The 17,717-nt window shown below is 39.9% G+C and overlaps 1 protein-coding gene across 1 annotated transcript in view; it reads left to right on the top strand.

The window, feature by feature from the left end:
• Positions 1-13,739, top strand: part of LOC119155777 (vitellogenin-1-like) — a 43,335-nt gene extending 29,596 nt beyond the window's left edge. Inside the window, exons 23-36 of the mRNA XM_037404796.1 lie at positions 192-591; positions 823-1,124; positions 1,208-1,264; positions 2,120-2,338; positions 3,392-3,598; positions 4,642-4,784; positions 5,291-5,429; positions 6,633-6,768; positions 7,462-7,648; positions 8,082-8,179; positions 8,764-8,858; positions 8,964-9,123; positions 10,319-10,480; positions 13,421-13,739. Of these exons, the coding sequence (XP_037260693.1) occupies positions 192-591; positions 823-1,124; positions 1,208-1,264; positions 2,120-2,338; positions 3,392-3,598; positions 4,642-4,784; positions 5,291-5,429; positions 6,633-6,768; positions 7,462-7,648; positions 8,082-8,179; positions 8,764-8,858; positions 8,964-9,123; positions 10,319-10,480; positions 13,421-13,539 (2,424 nt within the window). The 3' untranslated portion in view covers positions 13,540-13,739. The remainder of the gene's footprint in view (positions 1-191; positions 592-822; positions 1,125-1,207; positions 1,265-2,119; positions 2,339-3,391; positions 3,599-4,641; positions 4,785-5,290; positions 5,430-6,632; positions 6,769-7,461; positions 7,649-8,081; positions 8,180-8,763; positions 8,859-8,963; positions 9,124-10,318; positions 10,481-13,420) is intronic.
• Positions 13,740-17,717: the final 3,978 nt, after the last annotated feature.

Genomic DNA, 17,717 nt, shown 5'->3' with positions numbered 1-17,717 from the left:
ACATATGTGTGGGTTTAATACATTTTTATTAATTTGCCTTATTGTGATGTATTGCAAGAATGCTATCAGGCCTGCAGCTTGTCTTCTAAGGCAGCACAGAGATTCATAGCTCTCTGTATCTGATTTTACTTACAGCCTTCTGCAGGAACACAGAAAAATAATTTTGTTTTTCCAATGGTACCATTGACTAGGGGACGAGAAAATCCAGAAGTTCATCCTCCAGTGCCAGCAGCACCAGTGGAACTTCCGAAAGTACAACGAGCAGCACCTCCAGCAGCGACTCTGACAACAGAGCATCAGAGGGAGGCACCAAGATAAATCTGAAAGCAAGACTGACCAAAGCCAAAGGAAAGAAATTCTACCCCTTTAGGGACAGCAGTGGTAGCAGCAGCAGTGGTAGCAGCAAAAGCAGCAGTGGTAGCAGCAGCAGTGGTAGCAGCAAAAGCAGCAGTAGTAGCAGCAAAAGCAGCAGTAGTAGCAGCAAAAGCAGCAGTAGCAGCGGTAGTAGCAGCAAAAGCAGCAGTAGTAGCAGCAAAAGCAGCAAAAGCAGCAGTAGTAGCAGCAAAAGCAGCAGTAGCAGCGGTAGTAGCAGCAAAAGCAGCAGTAGCAGCGGTAGTAGCAGCAAAAGCAGCGGTAGTAGCAGCAAAAGCAGCGGTAGTAGCAGCAAAAGCAGCGGTAGTAGCAGCAAAAGCAGCAGTAGTAGCAGCAAAAGCAGCAGTAGCAGCGGTAGTAGCAGCAAAAGCAGCAGTAGCAGCAAAAGCAGCAGTAGCAGCGGTAGTAGTAGTGGTAGTAGTAGTCCTAAGAGCAGCAGTGGCAGCACAGGGAACAGCAACAGCAGCAGCAGCAACAGCAGTAGCAAAGCATCTGGTATAAAGCATAAGGCTAAGAAGCAGTCCAAGACCACACAATTTCCACATGCCAGTGCTGCTGAAGGAAAGACAAGTGGCCGTGAGCAGAAGCCTAAAACACAGAGTAGCAGCAGAAGTACCAGCAGTGGCACCAGCAGCAGCAGTGAAAGCACTGGTGCTTCCCATCGCCACAGCAAATATGACAAACAAGCTGAGACAAAACACGTTAAGTCCCAGTTTAACAGTCATGGTAGTTACGACGTTTCTACAAAATGGGTAAAATTTTCTAATGCTTTGACTTCTGCTAGGATGTGATCCTTACTGAGCTGTAGGTAACAACTTATTTTGGAATTTTGCAGGAATATCACCTTCCAAAAGTATATCGGCTCCGCTTCAGGTCTGCTCGCATCCGTTGGGTAGGTCCCTAATTCAAGTGCACATTCCCATGGTGGCTACAGTTGATATGATCAGGCATGTTACTGAAGGGCTCACTTTGGTTCCTTTCACTTGAGCATTCCATACTGTCTGCTGTCAACACTGACGATGGCCAAAATAACCAGATTTTTTATGAAGATACTGACTGTTACACTACATCCTTCTGTTGTTGCAGCACTTGGAATCCTCAGATTTGGGTCAGAACTCCTTTGGGCTAGGTGCTGTACAATGCAGCTAAAGCTAAGTTAACAAAGACCGTGGGGGAATTACAAAACAGCAGGATCTTCCAATGGGAATAGCTGTGTCCACATTTTTTAGGCAATCATGGCAAAATCATCAGGTATGTAGATTGTATCAGAAACCAGGTTCAGCATGCATTATGGCACAGTGGTGTTTTAAGTAGCTATCAGAAGGATGATAATATAGTGGCTTTTGTAGGTGCTACTTGTAAAGTTATTATGCATCCTGCTGTAAAAGAGGAAGATGATATACAGGGGTTTTAATTACATTGCAATCTCTTTTTTTTTTTATTTTCCCCTAAAAAAATGGACATGTTTGACCACTTCTTAAGTGTCATTTTCCCTAACATTAGAGCTGGACAATGTGATGTTGCCATTTGCAATCACTGTCTACACAAGCCTTCCTATCAGCAGAGAGGTCCAGGTGGATCCGAGGCACGTTCCTACCCAACATGTTTCATGTCTGCACATGATAACTAAAATAACGGTAGATATGTCTAAGTCTGTGCATTCCCTATAGAGGGAGGCAGACAGCTCTACGCTGTAAAACTAGAGGTCACTTCTTGGCTAGCTTTTTAACTTATTTTTGTTTCATAGCATCCAGATCGGGAGATATCAAGCACCTCATCGTCATCTTCCTCTGAACTGGGAAGCAGCCACAGCAACAGCAGCAGCAGTGGCAGCAGGAGCAGTCGCCCGAGTGGCAGCAGCAGCAGCCACCGCCATGGAGAAGATGCTGGCCGCAGCTCAAGGAGAAGCCACACGAGCGGAGAGGTCAGCGTCCACCACAGCCATGGTTCCAGCCTCACGCGTGAGGTACGACTGCGTGGCACGAAGGAGCAGCCGGGCTTTGCGTGCCGCTGGGCAGGAGCTGTAGAGGCGCTGGCGCTCGGACCAGCTGAGGGGCCGGGCTCAGTGAGCACGCTGCCAGTCACGTCTGTACATTGAAAGTCAAAGTCTGTTGAGACATTTTCCCCCCGTGAAAACATTTTTTCCAAACTCCCTTGGTTTTGAGGTTTTTGTTTGCAGGTTTCTTGGGTTATATTTTCCTTCATTTCCAAAGGTGTTTGCAATAAGTGAAAGCCTGGATTTGGAAATTATAAAAATGGAAGGGAATGGAGTTGTAAGTTAAAGGGGAAAGAATTTTCTTTTTCCTATGAAAGCCCAAAATGCAAAATAAATTGCATTAAGATAAAAATGGGGAGGAAACAAGTAAGTTTTATTTAAAGATTTTTTTTAACTTAAGTCTGATTATTTTTAGATGTAGACCTGAGGTTATGACTGCATGCAGCGTCTAACTAAAATCAGAGTCTGCATGGTCATAACTGATTGCTAAATGTAAAGTCCCATTAAGCACATATCATCTTTATCTTTATTACACACTTAGCATTCTATAATTGTACTAAGTACAATTCTATAAAATAGAATAAATAGCTCTGCAAATGTAGGTAATGTCTATGGGAACTCTGCCACTAAGAAGGATTTGAAAATAATCAATTGGTTTGAAGGAGCTGTAGCATAGTAAAATATGTTGTGAAGGAAGCTATCTAGTGTATATTGTAGGCAGCTATTTAAAAGATTTTAAAAATGAACAAAATCTTACTACTTCCATAAAGATAGTTTGGAAGAGTCTTGGAATCCCTCCTGTCAAAACAATCGTGTCTTTGAAAATTCCTGGTGGTAATGAAATAATCAAGATTCCAGCCAGATTTATCATTAAATATTGGGGATATAGAAATACGATCTGCAAACTAAACTGATGAAGGACGAGGGCTGCTTCCTACTATCAGTGCACATACACCGGACTGTAGGCTCTCCAGTGAACACACAGAAGTACTTAAGCACAGATGGTTGGGGGTTGTTTTTCAGCGCAACTTCCTGGGAGATGTAATTCCACCTGGCGTTACGATTGTGGCACAGGCAGTAAGGAGTGACAACAGAAATCAAGGTTATCAAGCTACAGCATATGTTCGTTCTGATGCTGCCAAAGTTGATGTGCAACTAGTTGTGGTTCAGCTGGCTGAAACCAATTGGAAAGCGTGTGCTGATGCTGTAGTACTGCCTCTGAAAGCACAGGTAAGCTTCGCCCCCAGAGACATCTAAAAAGCCCGGAGTTTTTTGAATAAGCACAGAGCACCTGCTGACTGGGAGAACTAAACAGGAAAACATACATATTTTGAAATGTTTCATGAAGTTTGTGAAATTTCAGAAAATGTTCCTATCTTTCAGTATTCTTCTGAATGAAACAAATAAAAATAAAAATCAGCCACTTCAAAATCTGGCAAAAAAAGATATTGACTTTCAAGATACATCAAAATATGACCAGCAGAAGTATAACAAATGTTTGAAAAATTGACTTCTTCATTACTACCTATTTATAATTTGCTGTACTGTCAGTTTGCTTGTCTGGTAATCTGGCTGTTTTTCTCTATATAATTCTTTTCAGAAGACTCGTAACCCAAATGCATTTGAAATGTTTTATTTCTTAGGAATTATATGAAAAGAAAAGGTGGGTAATGGGTTGATGCCTGAGAGAGCATCGTAAATGACAGAACAGGTCTTGTCTTTTTTTTTTTCACATCTCCCTGTGCTGCACTTTTAATGCAAGATATCTTTGCGTAACAATTTAGAAACCTCTGCTTTTCAGAGCTGCAATTAACAAAATCAGCATGATATTTCAGTATTGGAAGGGGGAGGGGGTGTTCAAGCCAAGAGGTATTGGTGAAGGCTAAAAACAATTATTGTGCAGTCATCTTCTAGGAAAAAAATACATATTGATTATGAAGTTACCGAGTCTAACGAAATCTCAGGAAATTATGACAAACCTGATGTTTCAGGGGCTGCTTTGAGACAGGAACATGTACCAGTAGTTCTGTACAGCCTAGCAGCCTAGCAAGCTTTTTTTCTATTATGCCTCAGATTTTTCCGGATGTAGTCAAAATTTCTCTGTGAGCATTATTGATAGAAAAAAAAAAAAAAAAAAGAAAGAAAAAGACTAGGAAACATTAAAAATCAATGTGAAGTTTCAGGAAAGAAGAAAAACTTGCATTTTTAAATGGTCAAGTGTGTTTCTATGATTCTTTCCTGAAATTTGGGTGACTGTTTCCCTGTTTGTAAAGGCCAGGCTAAGGTGGGGCAAGGAGTGCCGGGACTACAGGATAGCAGCTGTGGCTACCACAGGCCAACTGGCAAGGAAGCCGGCCGTGCAGCTGAAGGTGCAATGGGGAAGTCTTCCATCCTGGATAAAAAAGACAAGCACAGCGTATGTTATTTGTTCTTTCCAAAGTTGTTCTTTTGCCTTTCTTATAGAATCACTGAAAGGAATGGATGAGATTTTTCAATCCAAATATGTTTGTGGGTTTTTTGGATGCAAAATACAAGTTCAGTGGCGTGAAAGTATTTTGTAAATGTGTTCTACTTTCTCCACATATTTCATAATAAAAGATATCCCCCAAATACTTAAAAAACTTTACATGTTTCATTTCACTTTCCATATTAAATGATTTGGTATTTCAGTTCAAAATACCTTTTCGTTTTGAAATATTCTTCTATTCGGTCCCAAAAAATATCCAGTTCAAATGAGAAAAATAAAGCAAATGTGTTTCCTCTGGGTAAAATCAACCCTTTAATTTGACCCAAAGTATTATTTCTTTGACTTTTCAGTTCTTCCATTGTTTCCCTGATTTTTTCAGTACTGCCAGTAGTCCTCATCCTCCCATGTCTGCTTTTGCTCATGTACCCGATTTTGTCACATCTTGTTATCTCTAGACTCATGCAATACGTTCCTGGTGCAGCACTCGTATTGGGCTTCTCAGAAGCACATCAGAGAAATCCATCTCATGAATTTATAGTAAGGGCAGCTGCAACATCTCCACGAACAATTGATACAGTAATTAAAGCTCCTGGGGTATGTGTCAATTTTTATTTTCTTTTTCCTTACCTTGAATGGAATTTCAACTAATAACATTTTGATACTTAATGTAAAAAAAAAAAAAAAAAAAAAAAAAGCAAAACATTATTCCCTTTTAGAGAAGCTGCTTTATTCCTGACTGTATTATATGGATCTTGAAATAAATACAGGAGTACTTTTGATTTTGTGCTGCTTTGGTGCAATGCAGCAGTAAGTTGAAAATCAGACTCGGTAGTCAAATGCTGCCTTTCCACACTGAGAACAGCAGTTAGGCCCAAATTGTCTGAAGTATGACTGCTCCTCACTCACAACTTTGTTCATTTTTCCCAGCGTGACTAGTTCTGTGGGACGTATACGGGTCTCAGAGCAGGTAATGGAGGCCTTGAGACCACCTTGCACTCTATTGCAACCACGTACAGCATCTATCTGCCCTGGCGCATGGGTGTCACATCTGCAGTAACTGTGCTTGATGAGATAGGTGCGAGCAAGTTAGGACAGCCACAAATACAACGCTGCTTTAACCAAACTGGAGCGGTTAGTTACACTCTCAGAGCAGTCTGCACAGGCTGGATCTGCAGAATCCCACTGATTAATTGGTCCTTGTCCAACAAATCCCTATGCACCGCTTTGAAAAATTTCCCCTATGGATCTCTGGCAAATTAATAACAGCTAGCTTTTCATACACAGAGAAATTAGTGTGTCTTTAACCTTCTGTGGTGTTTCAGCATTGCAGGATCTTTAATATATGATAATGAAGAAGTAGGCACACTAGGCATTAATTTGATTCTCTTGGTAAATGTAATTTGTAGCTACAGTGAGGGATCCTACCCCAATGCTCATCATGCCAGTTTTCAGCCTGTAATGGATGCTGTTCAATTTTCCAAACGCATCCATCAACTTAGTTACTTGCTACTTTATTTTTTAAGAAGTCACTTAATTATCACTTCATATATGTCATTTACTTTCCAATGTCCTTAATTTCTCAAAAAGTCAGTAAGTATGACTAGAAGAGAAGACAATGATTCCTCAAAAAAGCTTAAGGTTTTGGTGCATCCTGGAGAGACAAATACAACTGCAATTGTATAAATGCATCTTCAAGGTATTATTTTTTTTAAGATAAGAGTCTTTTTTTGTTTGCAGTCACATATTGAGCAATATAGTTCAATTTATCATAATGTATTTTCATTTCTGCTTTTTCAGGTAACACTTTACTATCAGGCACTCCGAATGCCATTCACTCTGCCCTTAGGCCCATCTCCACCTTACGAGACTCGAGATATCACTGCCTGGAACTTATTTCCTGAAATAGCTTCACAAATAGCACAAGAAGATCAATGTAAATATTACTTATATGCTTTTCTCATGAATAAGCAATGTTTGTAGATCCGTTCTCTGCCATGACTGGGACTTGCCTTTCCTTGTAGTGGTCTTACAGGGAGGCATAGCGTCTCTAACCCTGCTTTCTCAACAGCTTGTTCCTTCACTTAGAAGCATATTTGTTGGCAGGTGAATGAAGAGACTTCAAACTGATGTAAATATTCAGAGTTCAGGAATTGCTCCTGTCTGCAGGGACTAGAGGTTGTCTTTTGACCCCCACATAAAGATGCCATCTCTGCATTGAGAGGCATCAGAGAATGGGTACAAGACAGATCATGTATTTTCTGGCCAGTTAATTTTCTTCAAAAAGGATTCATGCGAGTCTTAGATGGTTGGTGTCTAGCATTTCTGTGGGAAATGTGAACTACTTCTTATCATGGTCAGTTACTGGTTTTAGTTTCTCAAGAATATGGTACATTTTAGTTCCTGTTTGCTCGACCGTGTAAGCAAAACCAATACAAGTATGGTCTATATCTGGTAGTTACTCTGTAGTGCTATCCTGTCCTTACAGACTCTGGCAGCATTGAAAGCTTCTGCCAAGGAGATGATAAGTTTCTTTCCTGTTTGTGGGGTAGTTCAATCTTTCAAAACTTTGCAGGAACAGGTATGCCATTGTCACATCTACCATTTCTTTTCTGGTTTTGTTTTGCAGCCACATGTGAAGTCAGAGAGGGAGATTTCAAAACATTTGATCGTGTGAGCCATACATATTCTTTCAATAAAAGCTGCAACCTGATAGTGGTCCAGGACTGTACTGAACACCCAAAATTCATCATTACTACCAGAAAGGTTGATTCTCAGTCTTTCTCAAGAGAGGTTCACATAAATACCACTTCAGCGTAAGTGTGGTTCATCCTGAGGGCTCAGGAATTATGTATAAAGTTTCAGGGAGTTAGTCTGGGGATGGGAGATGTCTAACTCCTAGGTGAAAGTGGTTTTCAATTGGATATTTGAGGCAAAACAGGGTTTCCAGAAGGAATCTTCATCTGAGACTCTTTGGTTTAGTTACTCATGTCTTCAGTTTCACAGCCAGTATTTTCTGATAAGATGCTCATTAAGTCCCCACACTGTCTTTTCTTTAAAGGTTGGCTCTCAAAATTCAAAGTTCCAATTAATTTTGCACTTCAGAAAGAAAACAGCTCATTCATTCATTCAAAAATCAGATATTCAGATTGGTTCTCTGTTAGATTTAGTCACAAATATCTTTACTTTTCACACTTTAAATTAACCACTAGTTTCTTCCTTTTTTTTTTTTTTTTTTTTTTTCTGAAGGAACATTGCAATCTCTCCTGCCAGAAATTCATCTCCCCTTGTGACGTGCAATGAAGAACCAGTTCTATCACAAAGTGGAGTTTCTAAGTATGAGAAAGGTAAGCTGAGATACCCACTTTTCAAGGGCTAACGTGGAAACTAAATATCTTTAAGATTTTTCTATAAATTCCACAGAAAAATCTCAATGTAAAGAAACCACGAGTGGGATTAATGCAAAGAAAAAAACAGAGACTTTACTTTCTTCAGATTTGTATTGACTTAACTCCTGTTTTTGTACAGTATATGTATATACCCTTATTTCCTCCAGTATAACTGACAGGTTATATATATATATATATATATATACACAGAATGTCGAGGTTGGTGATTGTTTAGAAAAAAAAGTTCTTGTAGTCACAGTTAGATGCTTTGGTTCAGATACTTAGCTGGAGCCCCACCAACGTCATAATATTTTCAAGATTTAGCAGACTGGATACAAAATTCAGTTTCAACTATAGGGAACAGAAATAGAATATTTTCACAAATAAAGAGATAATTTCTTCTATTTTTGCTTTCTCTCTCCACAAAAAAAAAAAAATAATCAACTGTAGCAGCAAAATTACTGTGAAGGAAAATTTGTTACGGTTGCATTATGGTGTATTTTGTGCTACTCATCACCTTACAATTCATCATCTTTTTACAGACAATGTTAAAATTTCCAAAAGTGGAACAACAGTTGTTGTGGAAGTTCCAACACACGGACTGAAGAATGTGACCTTTGATGGTGTGGTCCTTAAGGTATTGGGCTGGCTTTCAAGGTTACTGCTTTCTTTCTGTTTAGTACCTTGGCAATGTAACAGACCAACACTTCAGTATTCACCACAAATACGTGCTATTTTACAGGTTACTGTTGCTTCATGGATGAGAGGAAAGACCTGTGGAGTTTGTGGAAATAATGACAGAGAAAAGCACAATGAACTCCTAATGCCAAATCATAAGCTGGCACAGAGCTGTTCTGCTTTTGTTCATTCATGGGTACTGCTAGAAGAAACCTGCTCTGGTGGTGAGTAGATCTGAAAACACTTTATGCTGGGGGAAAATACAATTTCACTTTTCCTCTGCCAATAGCTAGAAAACATTTTTATTTTTTTTAAATCAGCCAATATCTTTTATTTAGAAAAGACAATAACAATATATACCCATTTTAACTTCATTAACCACTGGCTGTTTAAAACACTGCCTGCGAAAATAGAGAGTACATGCTACGGCAAAAGTCTTTGCCTTATGTGTAGTTCAATGTTAAATAATTGATTCTACTATAATTTGTTACACTGTGTAGCTTGTTAGGCAAAATCAGGCCTAATCTTGCTCCTGCTGAAAGAAGTGTGATTTTCACCACTGAATCAAAGAAGTTTCAGCTGTTGTCTGCAGACTCGATTGATTAAAATAAGTTGCAGACTATGAATGCAGTGTCAGGTCTTAAGTTTATGTAAGTTTTCAGAGTACACAAAATTTTGGTTTTGTTCTGTGCAATCTAAGGGTGCAATCTCAAGGAAATATTTAGAAATCCTGCTACAGTAAAAGAGCTTCCTCTCACACAGAGCTGGAAAAATAATGATGGTCTCCCATAATATCAATACAGTTTTGTTCTGTAGGTCTCCATTTACCTTGGACCTGAGATAACTTTTCTGAAGTTAATGGTTCTTTTCTCCTTGACTTCAGTGGTAGCAGAATTGTACTTATCTGTGTGTCAGGAAACGGAGTCATAGCTGGGATCCTGTTAAGTTTCATTATACCTTTCTAGTGAGATAATTGCAGCATTATAAAAATCATCCAATACAAAAATTATCCTTGATGTTATTATATAAATGCTGCCTTTTTTTTTTATCCATTCACTACAGTTGACATTTTTCCTAATGCAATGAAGTAGCCATTGTGCTTGCCATATCTATTCTTAATAGCTTTCAGACATGAGAGGTTATTTTCTGTGTATTATGTAGTTCTAAAAAACTGGGTATACATTATTCCATTTGGGTTATATTGTGCAATTAGATTTTAAAAACAGCTCCCCTTTCAGACTCTTTCCTCTATCCCCCAACTTATTATCATCCTATCTCGATAACCTTGCTACTGCGAAAATGGTTTGTCAGGCAACTCTGTTTTAATAAAAGCTGAAGAGAAAATATAGACCTTTATTATTGCAAGGATCGATTGGGATTTATTTCTACAATTTTAACTACCTTTCCTTTTCCTCTTAGGGTGCAAACTGCAGCGCAGTTACGTGAAGCTGAATCGAAATCCTACTGTTGATGGAGAGGAATCTACGTGCTACTCTGTTGACCCAGTACTGAAATGTATGAAAGAGTGTACTCCAATCGAAAAAACTTCGGTTAAGGTTGGCTTCCACTGTTTCCCAAAAGGTACGATATTTTTCTCTCTCTGTGTCACGTACTGTAGGAGTTCTGTCAGAGCACTTGAAAGAACAAAACACAGCACAGCCACGCGCAGACCTGTATTCCTCTGGCTCCTCTCTGAGCTGCTGTTTTTAATCCCCTTAGTATTTGCTCTAACCACTGACAGTACTGGCCAGCTAAAAGCTAGTTTAGACGATGGCAGGTAGCATCATCTGAGGAAAAAATTTGAGGTGGTAAAAGGGGCAGCAGTGATCAATAAATTTTTTTTCACATTTTCAGGATCTTCATAAATTTGAGATAAGCAACACTGAGTCCTTTTATGCTCATTACAGCCTGCAATTTTGTGTGGACCAGGGCAAGCAAGGCAATTGAAAGTCAGTCAAGTAGTGTGACATGACTGCTGTGATTAGGCTGCCACACTATGCCACTGTGCAATACATCAGCAAAAAACACACTGCTGAAATGTTCTCTAGATTATTCCAAACATGGTTTTGTTTTGAAGGTACTTTTACACACACACACTCATGCCCCAGATGCCAGGCCTTCTTCTCCTTTCCCTTACACTAATTTGTCATGGATGCGATGCGTTGTCTAACACAGGTCCAGGCTGAAGTTGTATAAGCAAGGGAGTATAATCCAGCGTGGAACCTACAGATATTTCTGGTGCATTCCTTCCTAAATCTTTTAATGAATTACACAGTACATATACACCTTAGAGGGAAACCTACCATTAGGGAGTATCTACTGAAGTGGTCTCTTCTCAGTGTTAACCATTGTTGGCCAAATGCATTGTTAGCTGGGATAATCCAGAGTAGTTTCACTGAAGACAACGGACCCCTGTGTTGAGTAATACTGGAGAGGAACAGAGTCTTTTATGTCCAATTTTGAACAACATCTGTGTAGAACTTTGCACTTTGCTCATGTTATTAATATCTGCAATGTGCTGAATCAGCCCATAAAAGCAATGAGTATCTCTGTAATAGTCAACTATCTACAATAGCCTATTCAACAAGTAGCACAAAGAGAGTGCTAATAGTTTTCTGACAGCTCCCTGAGATGTGAATAGATGCATCCTTTTATGAAAAGAAAAACCCACCCTCAACAAAAAAAAACTTCCCAAATCTTGTCATATCCATGTTTCACAGATTTCTTTTGTGTGTCCAAGTCTCTGTCTCTGAAATGTCATCACCCCAGGCCACTCACTGCCTCAGAATATTAAGCTATAATAAAGCTGTCTCATTCTCTCACAAAAATGTGTGAGAAAAGAGGAAAATCATAAAAAAAGATATGTTAGTTGTCGCAGCTAGTGCTGCTTTTACAGCAACTGCAGGCTTCTCTGGTTCATTTACTGAACCAGAGACTGAGAAGTCTGCTAGCAGCACTCCTAATCAAGGACTTTTTTTTATTTCTTTATCCTGAGGAGGAGGAGGAAGGAAAAGGTTGCCACGTGTGGTTTTTTAGCAAGACAATTGCTTTTCCTCAGGCTAAGGATCAATAGAAATATAAGGCCAGCCTTTAAAAACTATTCTTTTTCTTTCTTTGTTCGATAACTTGGAGAAGCAATAGAAACAAAATCCTCATCTTTCTCAGGCTGAGAACCTGTATTTGCATATACCAGACAAAGACCTTTTCTCCCCTCTTTGTATGAGAGCTCAGACCTGATAGCCTGCTGTTTCAAAAGAGAGGGACCCCATCCCTGTCACCAATGTAGCAAGGATAAAATGAAGTACAAGGAAGCAGAATTTCCCCTGTTGTCCTCAAATCAGTGAGACTGTAGTCTTAGGAACTTGACTAAGGCAGACATCACTCCAAGTTTAAGTCCACATATTGGTTTACATTTCAAACACGCCACAAGCCCTGACCACCGGGATCGCAGTTACTCAGCGACAACCCAGTTTGCCTAAGGAACTACCACCTACATGTGATCAGGCCCACAGTGTGTCCGAGGGTAAAGAGACATAACAAAAATTAATGTATTTCAAAAACAGACCTCAAACATTTTATAACATTTCTCATTTTGCAGTCTGAAAATACATATTTTTTAAAAGCATCTCCAGCATCTTTCTGGGAAATATTTATTAACCAGTTTATTATGCAAAACATGTGCTTCAGGTTGGACAGTAATATAGCCAAGGAGAGTGTTAGCATTTCAGGAGATAAGTGACTGATACAACCTGAACCCACACAGCAGTCTCCAGCTTTCCCTGTGATGAGAGATGGCAGGTTATAAATGTATTGTCCAACTCGGGGATAAAACAAATGGAGGTAAAATTATGAAAGCTTTACCCATTCTCATTATACAAACTTAATCTAAACGGATATCCTAATATTCTTGCAGATGCAATAATAAACCTCCAACTAGCTAAGAATATTTATTGGGAAGATGAATATCATTATTCCGTTTAGATTATTTCAGCATTAAGGGATATGGCTTATTCAAGCTGCTGTTGATAAAGCAGTGTGGTAAGGTTAATAGTGCAACTGACAATGCTCTGCCAGATTTCACAATATATGGGAAACTTTAATTAGAAGTTTATGAACCTCTGAAAATTCTCCAAAGGGCTTATCCTTCTGAATGAACTTCGGCAAATAGTCAGCTGAAATACGCAGTGATATAGAGCGCTAACATAAAAAGAGATTGCCGATGTGTATTGGTACGTGGTGGTCTTACACTGGTGGTGGCTACCTCCAGCACTTTTACAACCTCCTGCCTGTTGTCTTTGTGCTTCATGAAATGTTACTCATTTTGGTTTTAGGGAAGTATTATAGTAATTATACCATGGATGAAAATCCTGCTCCAAGTCAGTGAGTCAGTTAGATGTCAGTTGTGGGGGCAGGATTTCATTCTTTACTTGATGAGGGAGTTGGCAGCCATCAAAACAGTATTTCCTTGAAATGTGTTAATTTGCTTGATGCTAGTTAACAATGGCTTCACTCTTCTGACAGATACTGCTGCAAGCCTGCTGGAATGGCAGAGGAGCAGGGATAAGAGATCTGCATCTGAGGATGTTGTGGAGTCTGTGGATGCTGACATTGATTGTACCTGCACTGGTGACTGTAGTTAAGCTAAATGCTTTAGTGTTGTGCTATAGACATACTATACAAATAATTGAATAGCTGGACAGATAAGAAGGGAACATAATAGCTGTAGCAAAATATTAAGAAAGGTGCTTGAAGAAAATAAGCCTACTGCATTGCATCCAAAGTCAAATGCGTTATGTACAGTCTGCACTGCTTAATAAATATGTTGTGCATTAAATAAGTATTCATGTGCTCTCTCTCTTTATTTTTCCCAATCAACAAAACAGTCAGACCAACTGTAATATTATCCAGATATGCTGCTTCCTTTTATCTGAAATATAATTACAACAGTCCTCTCTTAAAATTATGTTCACTAGGTGATGAAAGGAAAACATGATTACGGCTACTGCTAACATTCCATTGTGCAAAGAAGTTCATATTTAGCATACTAAAGAAACAGTAAACATTTGTTTTCTTTCATGTTTTCTGGTAAAGAGCAAAGTCTGTTCTTGGAACCATTCTGCAAAAAAATACATTTTACTCCCAGCAAGACCATTAGCCTTAGTACATTCTACAAAAGAATGAATTGGACTGCTAGACTCCCACTGTAGCTTTCCAGAGAGCTATAGTGTGTGACACAGTCCCCATTTTCATTTGAATTTCAATGGATCTGCTGTTGCATCATAAACTAAAAGTATGAATAGGAACTTTCTCTTTTTGGTTTACCATCTCCTATTGTGTATCTATGAAAATGACGGCTTCAAAAACTTCAGGGAACAGTAATACATCAGGTAGCATTCCAAATACTCCAAAAAAAGTAATATAGAAAAACATTTAAGATCCAATGTAAGCATTGGGAAGCTAAAATACAGCACAAGCAGGACAGTTAGACTGTGTTTAACCAGCGGAGTGTCAGTCAGCTGGCTTTCACTAGGCCTATGCAGAAAGGCAATTCCCTCCTACCCCAGGGGGGACCAGGGATAGGTGACACCTTCAAACTCAGAGCAACAACACAGTATCTCTTCACCTTGTGCACAAATCAGCCAGGCAGTGAGCCACGATATATTTTCCATAACAAGCAATAGCAGCCAGCATGCCCTTCCAGGAGAAGCCTTAGCATGGACAAGGTGCTGTCAGGAAACTGTCATTAAAGAAAATACTTTTCTTTCTAACTAAAAACTGAGCTATCAGAAAGACAATTGAAGACTAAATAGCTGAACAATTACAATTACAGAACAGCATTTCTCAGTGCTCTTCCTTCAAGAGCAGACACGAATAATGTATAGTACTCCTCTCGCTCTCTCAAGCTGCAGCTTGCCACCTTGAACTTGAAATTAGAAAAGACCCAGCTTTTCTCAGTGTACTGCACTTCCTTACTTCATTACTTCCAGAAGAAGGTAAGCCATTATGAGTTTGCTCACACCAGGGCTCGGTAGACTGAGCCCTGCTACCTGCCTCTCTCCTGAAGATAACCTACAGACGGAAAAAGGGAGGTACCTGCCTCTTTCCCTTCCCCCAGCCTTAATTTAGTCTGTAACACTGTGTTTGAGAACCTTCATGTGTACTGGGTGTATATACAGATAGCCAGCACTTTATTCAACAGCTTTTCTTTACGCAAGTACGTTCAAACTAAGACCAGTAACATGAGTTCTCGCACTGTTTCTATTTGTAATAAAGCAGTCACAAATCCCCTCTACAAATGCCGTGTTTTGCTAACTCATGAGAAGTGCTACACTGCAAAAAGAGTAACCCCAAACAAGAGGGGAAATGAAGAATACTGCATCCGCTTTCCTTAAAAAGCACACTAATATTACACCTGGAGAGCCCTTTTCTTCCTGCTATTGTTTTCACTGTGGCTTATGGGAGGTTTGCCATTGACTTTTGTAGGATCAGACTGTCATCTTTAATCCAACACCTTTCCTTTTTAATCCACTTGTTTACAAAAGAGAAACTTTTGACAGTCAACCACTTCAGATAAGACAAGGGTAGTGAAGAGGTGTAGTGAGAGAAGAAAAATGAGCTTTCATGCTCAACTACTATAGCAGGAATTCAGTAACAGCAAAAAGCCATTAGTAAGAGAAGTAATTCTGCTCGCAGTAAAACACAGTCATCTACACGGAAGCATGACACTAATTAACAATGATCAAGCTGGGATGTACAGTACCAAAAAATACAAGCAGCTCATAAAGGCAAACGCCTTCTCCCAGAAACAATTTACAGACTGTTAAAGTCATTGGAAAAAAACTGGAAGGCAAAGACTGATCAGCAATCCTATATTAGTTTATCCTACAATGATGATACGTAATAATACACACTGTACGGTGGTAAAAAGTAATAAGCATGCCAGGCCAGGCCTGTCCCTGCTAAAGCCCAGCTTTGGATCCTGCACCAGCATCTCTGGCTCCCCAGTTAAAGGGAGCCCCAGAACAGAACGTCTCTTTCTGCTAAACTGTTGTGGCTGGGAAAAAGTATCCTGCCAGTCCTGAAATCACACGTGTGCCTTTCCGCTAGCAAAAGCTCCTCTGTTGGCACTTTCCACTGGTTGTGGCGGTCATGGGCAATAACGCTCCCAACAGCAAGATGCTGCGTGTAACGGCTTGAGCCCAAAAGTCCTAAAGAGCCTCCTAGCTCATGCACTGTTCCGGACACAAGGAAAGAAAGGTGGAAATGCCCCACAACATCAGACAGCGGCCAAGGAATCCACTTACCATTCCTCTACCACTGCCGCAGCCTGGGCTGGGGCGCAGGCACGGGCAGCGGGGAAGGCAGGCGCCAGCAAAACCCAGGGATGCTCCTTTCACTGGTCTGTGGAGGGCACGGGTGAGGCACAGTGCTTATTGTTTCCATTTCAAAGGGGCAGCTTTCATTCCTGTCCAGTCCCTGTTTGTCAGTGCCCTCTTGCTGAGACAGCTGAATGCCTTCGACTGACTGAAAGACTCCACTGATGTTGCAGCTCTAAAATCCAAATATAATGAAAGTTAGTAAAGCCTGGGGCTGGCAGTGGGCACAGCAAAGCGAAAGACATAGAACCAGCTCATTTTGCCAAAAGAATTAAAAGCATTAGCAGTACAAGTGTGAAAAAGCCCTTCTGGAGTTTCTAATGCACCACACAGACATTTCCAACCCATCTGGGAGGATATCTGCAGTCCAGATTTAAACTTCATTTGGAAATCACGCCTGTCCTACCTTACAAAGCAAAGCGAAGTTATATCACCTACCAAGTATTAAAATGCATACTTCGCAGTCTGAGCTTTTATGCACTCTACTTTTCATTCCTAGTGCTTCTCAATGATATGAATTAATGAACTCTGGACTCTACAGTAGTAATCAAGGAATATGACCTTGCAATTACAGTACTCCAGTATTGTTTAAAACAATGCACCAGAAAAAAAGACGCAGGCCTAAGTATCGAGTCCTAATCCTGTCTTTGCACTTCTGTAATGCAGTTTTGCACGAGGCCAGGGATTTCTGTGCCTCATTTTCTGCATCTGAAGGATATGACTACTTGCCTACTTGATGGAGTCAGAAATGCTTATGAATTTATAGTCCCGTATGTCTTTTGCAAGTTCTTCAGTGATTCTAGAGATGAAAAGTAAATTTTTCCACTAGATCGCCTAACCACATGAGTATATTTTATTGTTAAGGAAGTTGAAGGTTTTCATTTTCAGATTCATCCAACTGTAAAATAACTATACATTTGGAAAAAATCAAAACAAGGTACTTAATTTGTTCCCGGCCAGCTTTGGTTAAACCCTAGCGGATTATTCGTAAAAGCCTAGAACTGGATCCTGCTATTACAGTGAGATAGGCAAAAGGCTGTTGGAGCCACAGTCTTTTGTATCCTAGACAAAGACAACAAACCTCTTGTCCATCAGACCTGGCTCTTTTGATTCGCTAATTTTAAATGACACAGTGACTCTCGGGAAAGCATGGTCATTCTGCTCCAGAGAAAGGAGCTGCAGCATGATAGGAAAGGACAAAACTGTTAATATCAGATCCCTCCTGGAAATGAAATGCCTGCTCCACAGCATGAGCATTAAAAAAAGTAACGTGTGCAATTCTAACCCCACTGAAGTCAATGGTTAAACTCAACAGAGCTAGGCTTTTACTCAGCATGTTTGAATGAGTTATTAAACAAACTTTAGTAGTCCCTAAAAATAAATGTACTGTGTGGATCTAAGTGCAGCTGATGAATACGAAACCTCAGGAATCTAGCAAATAC

The sequence above is a fragment of the Falco rusticolus genome, chromosome 11 (genome assembly GCF_015220075.1).
Source record: "Falco rusticolus isolate bFalRus1 chromosome 11, bFalRus1.pri, whole genome shotgun sequence".
NCBI lineage: Eukaryota > Metazoa > Chordata > Aves > Falconiformes > Falconidae > Falco > Falco rusticolus.
This window is presented reverse-complemented; position numbering and strand designations above follow the sequence as displayed.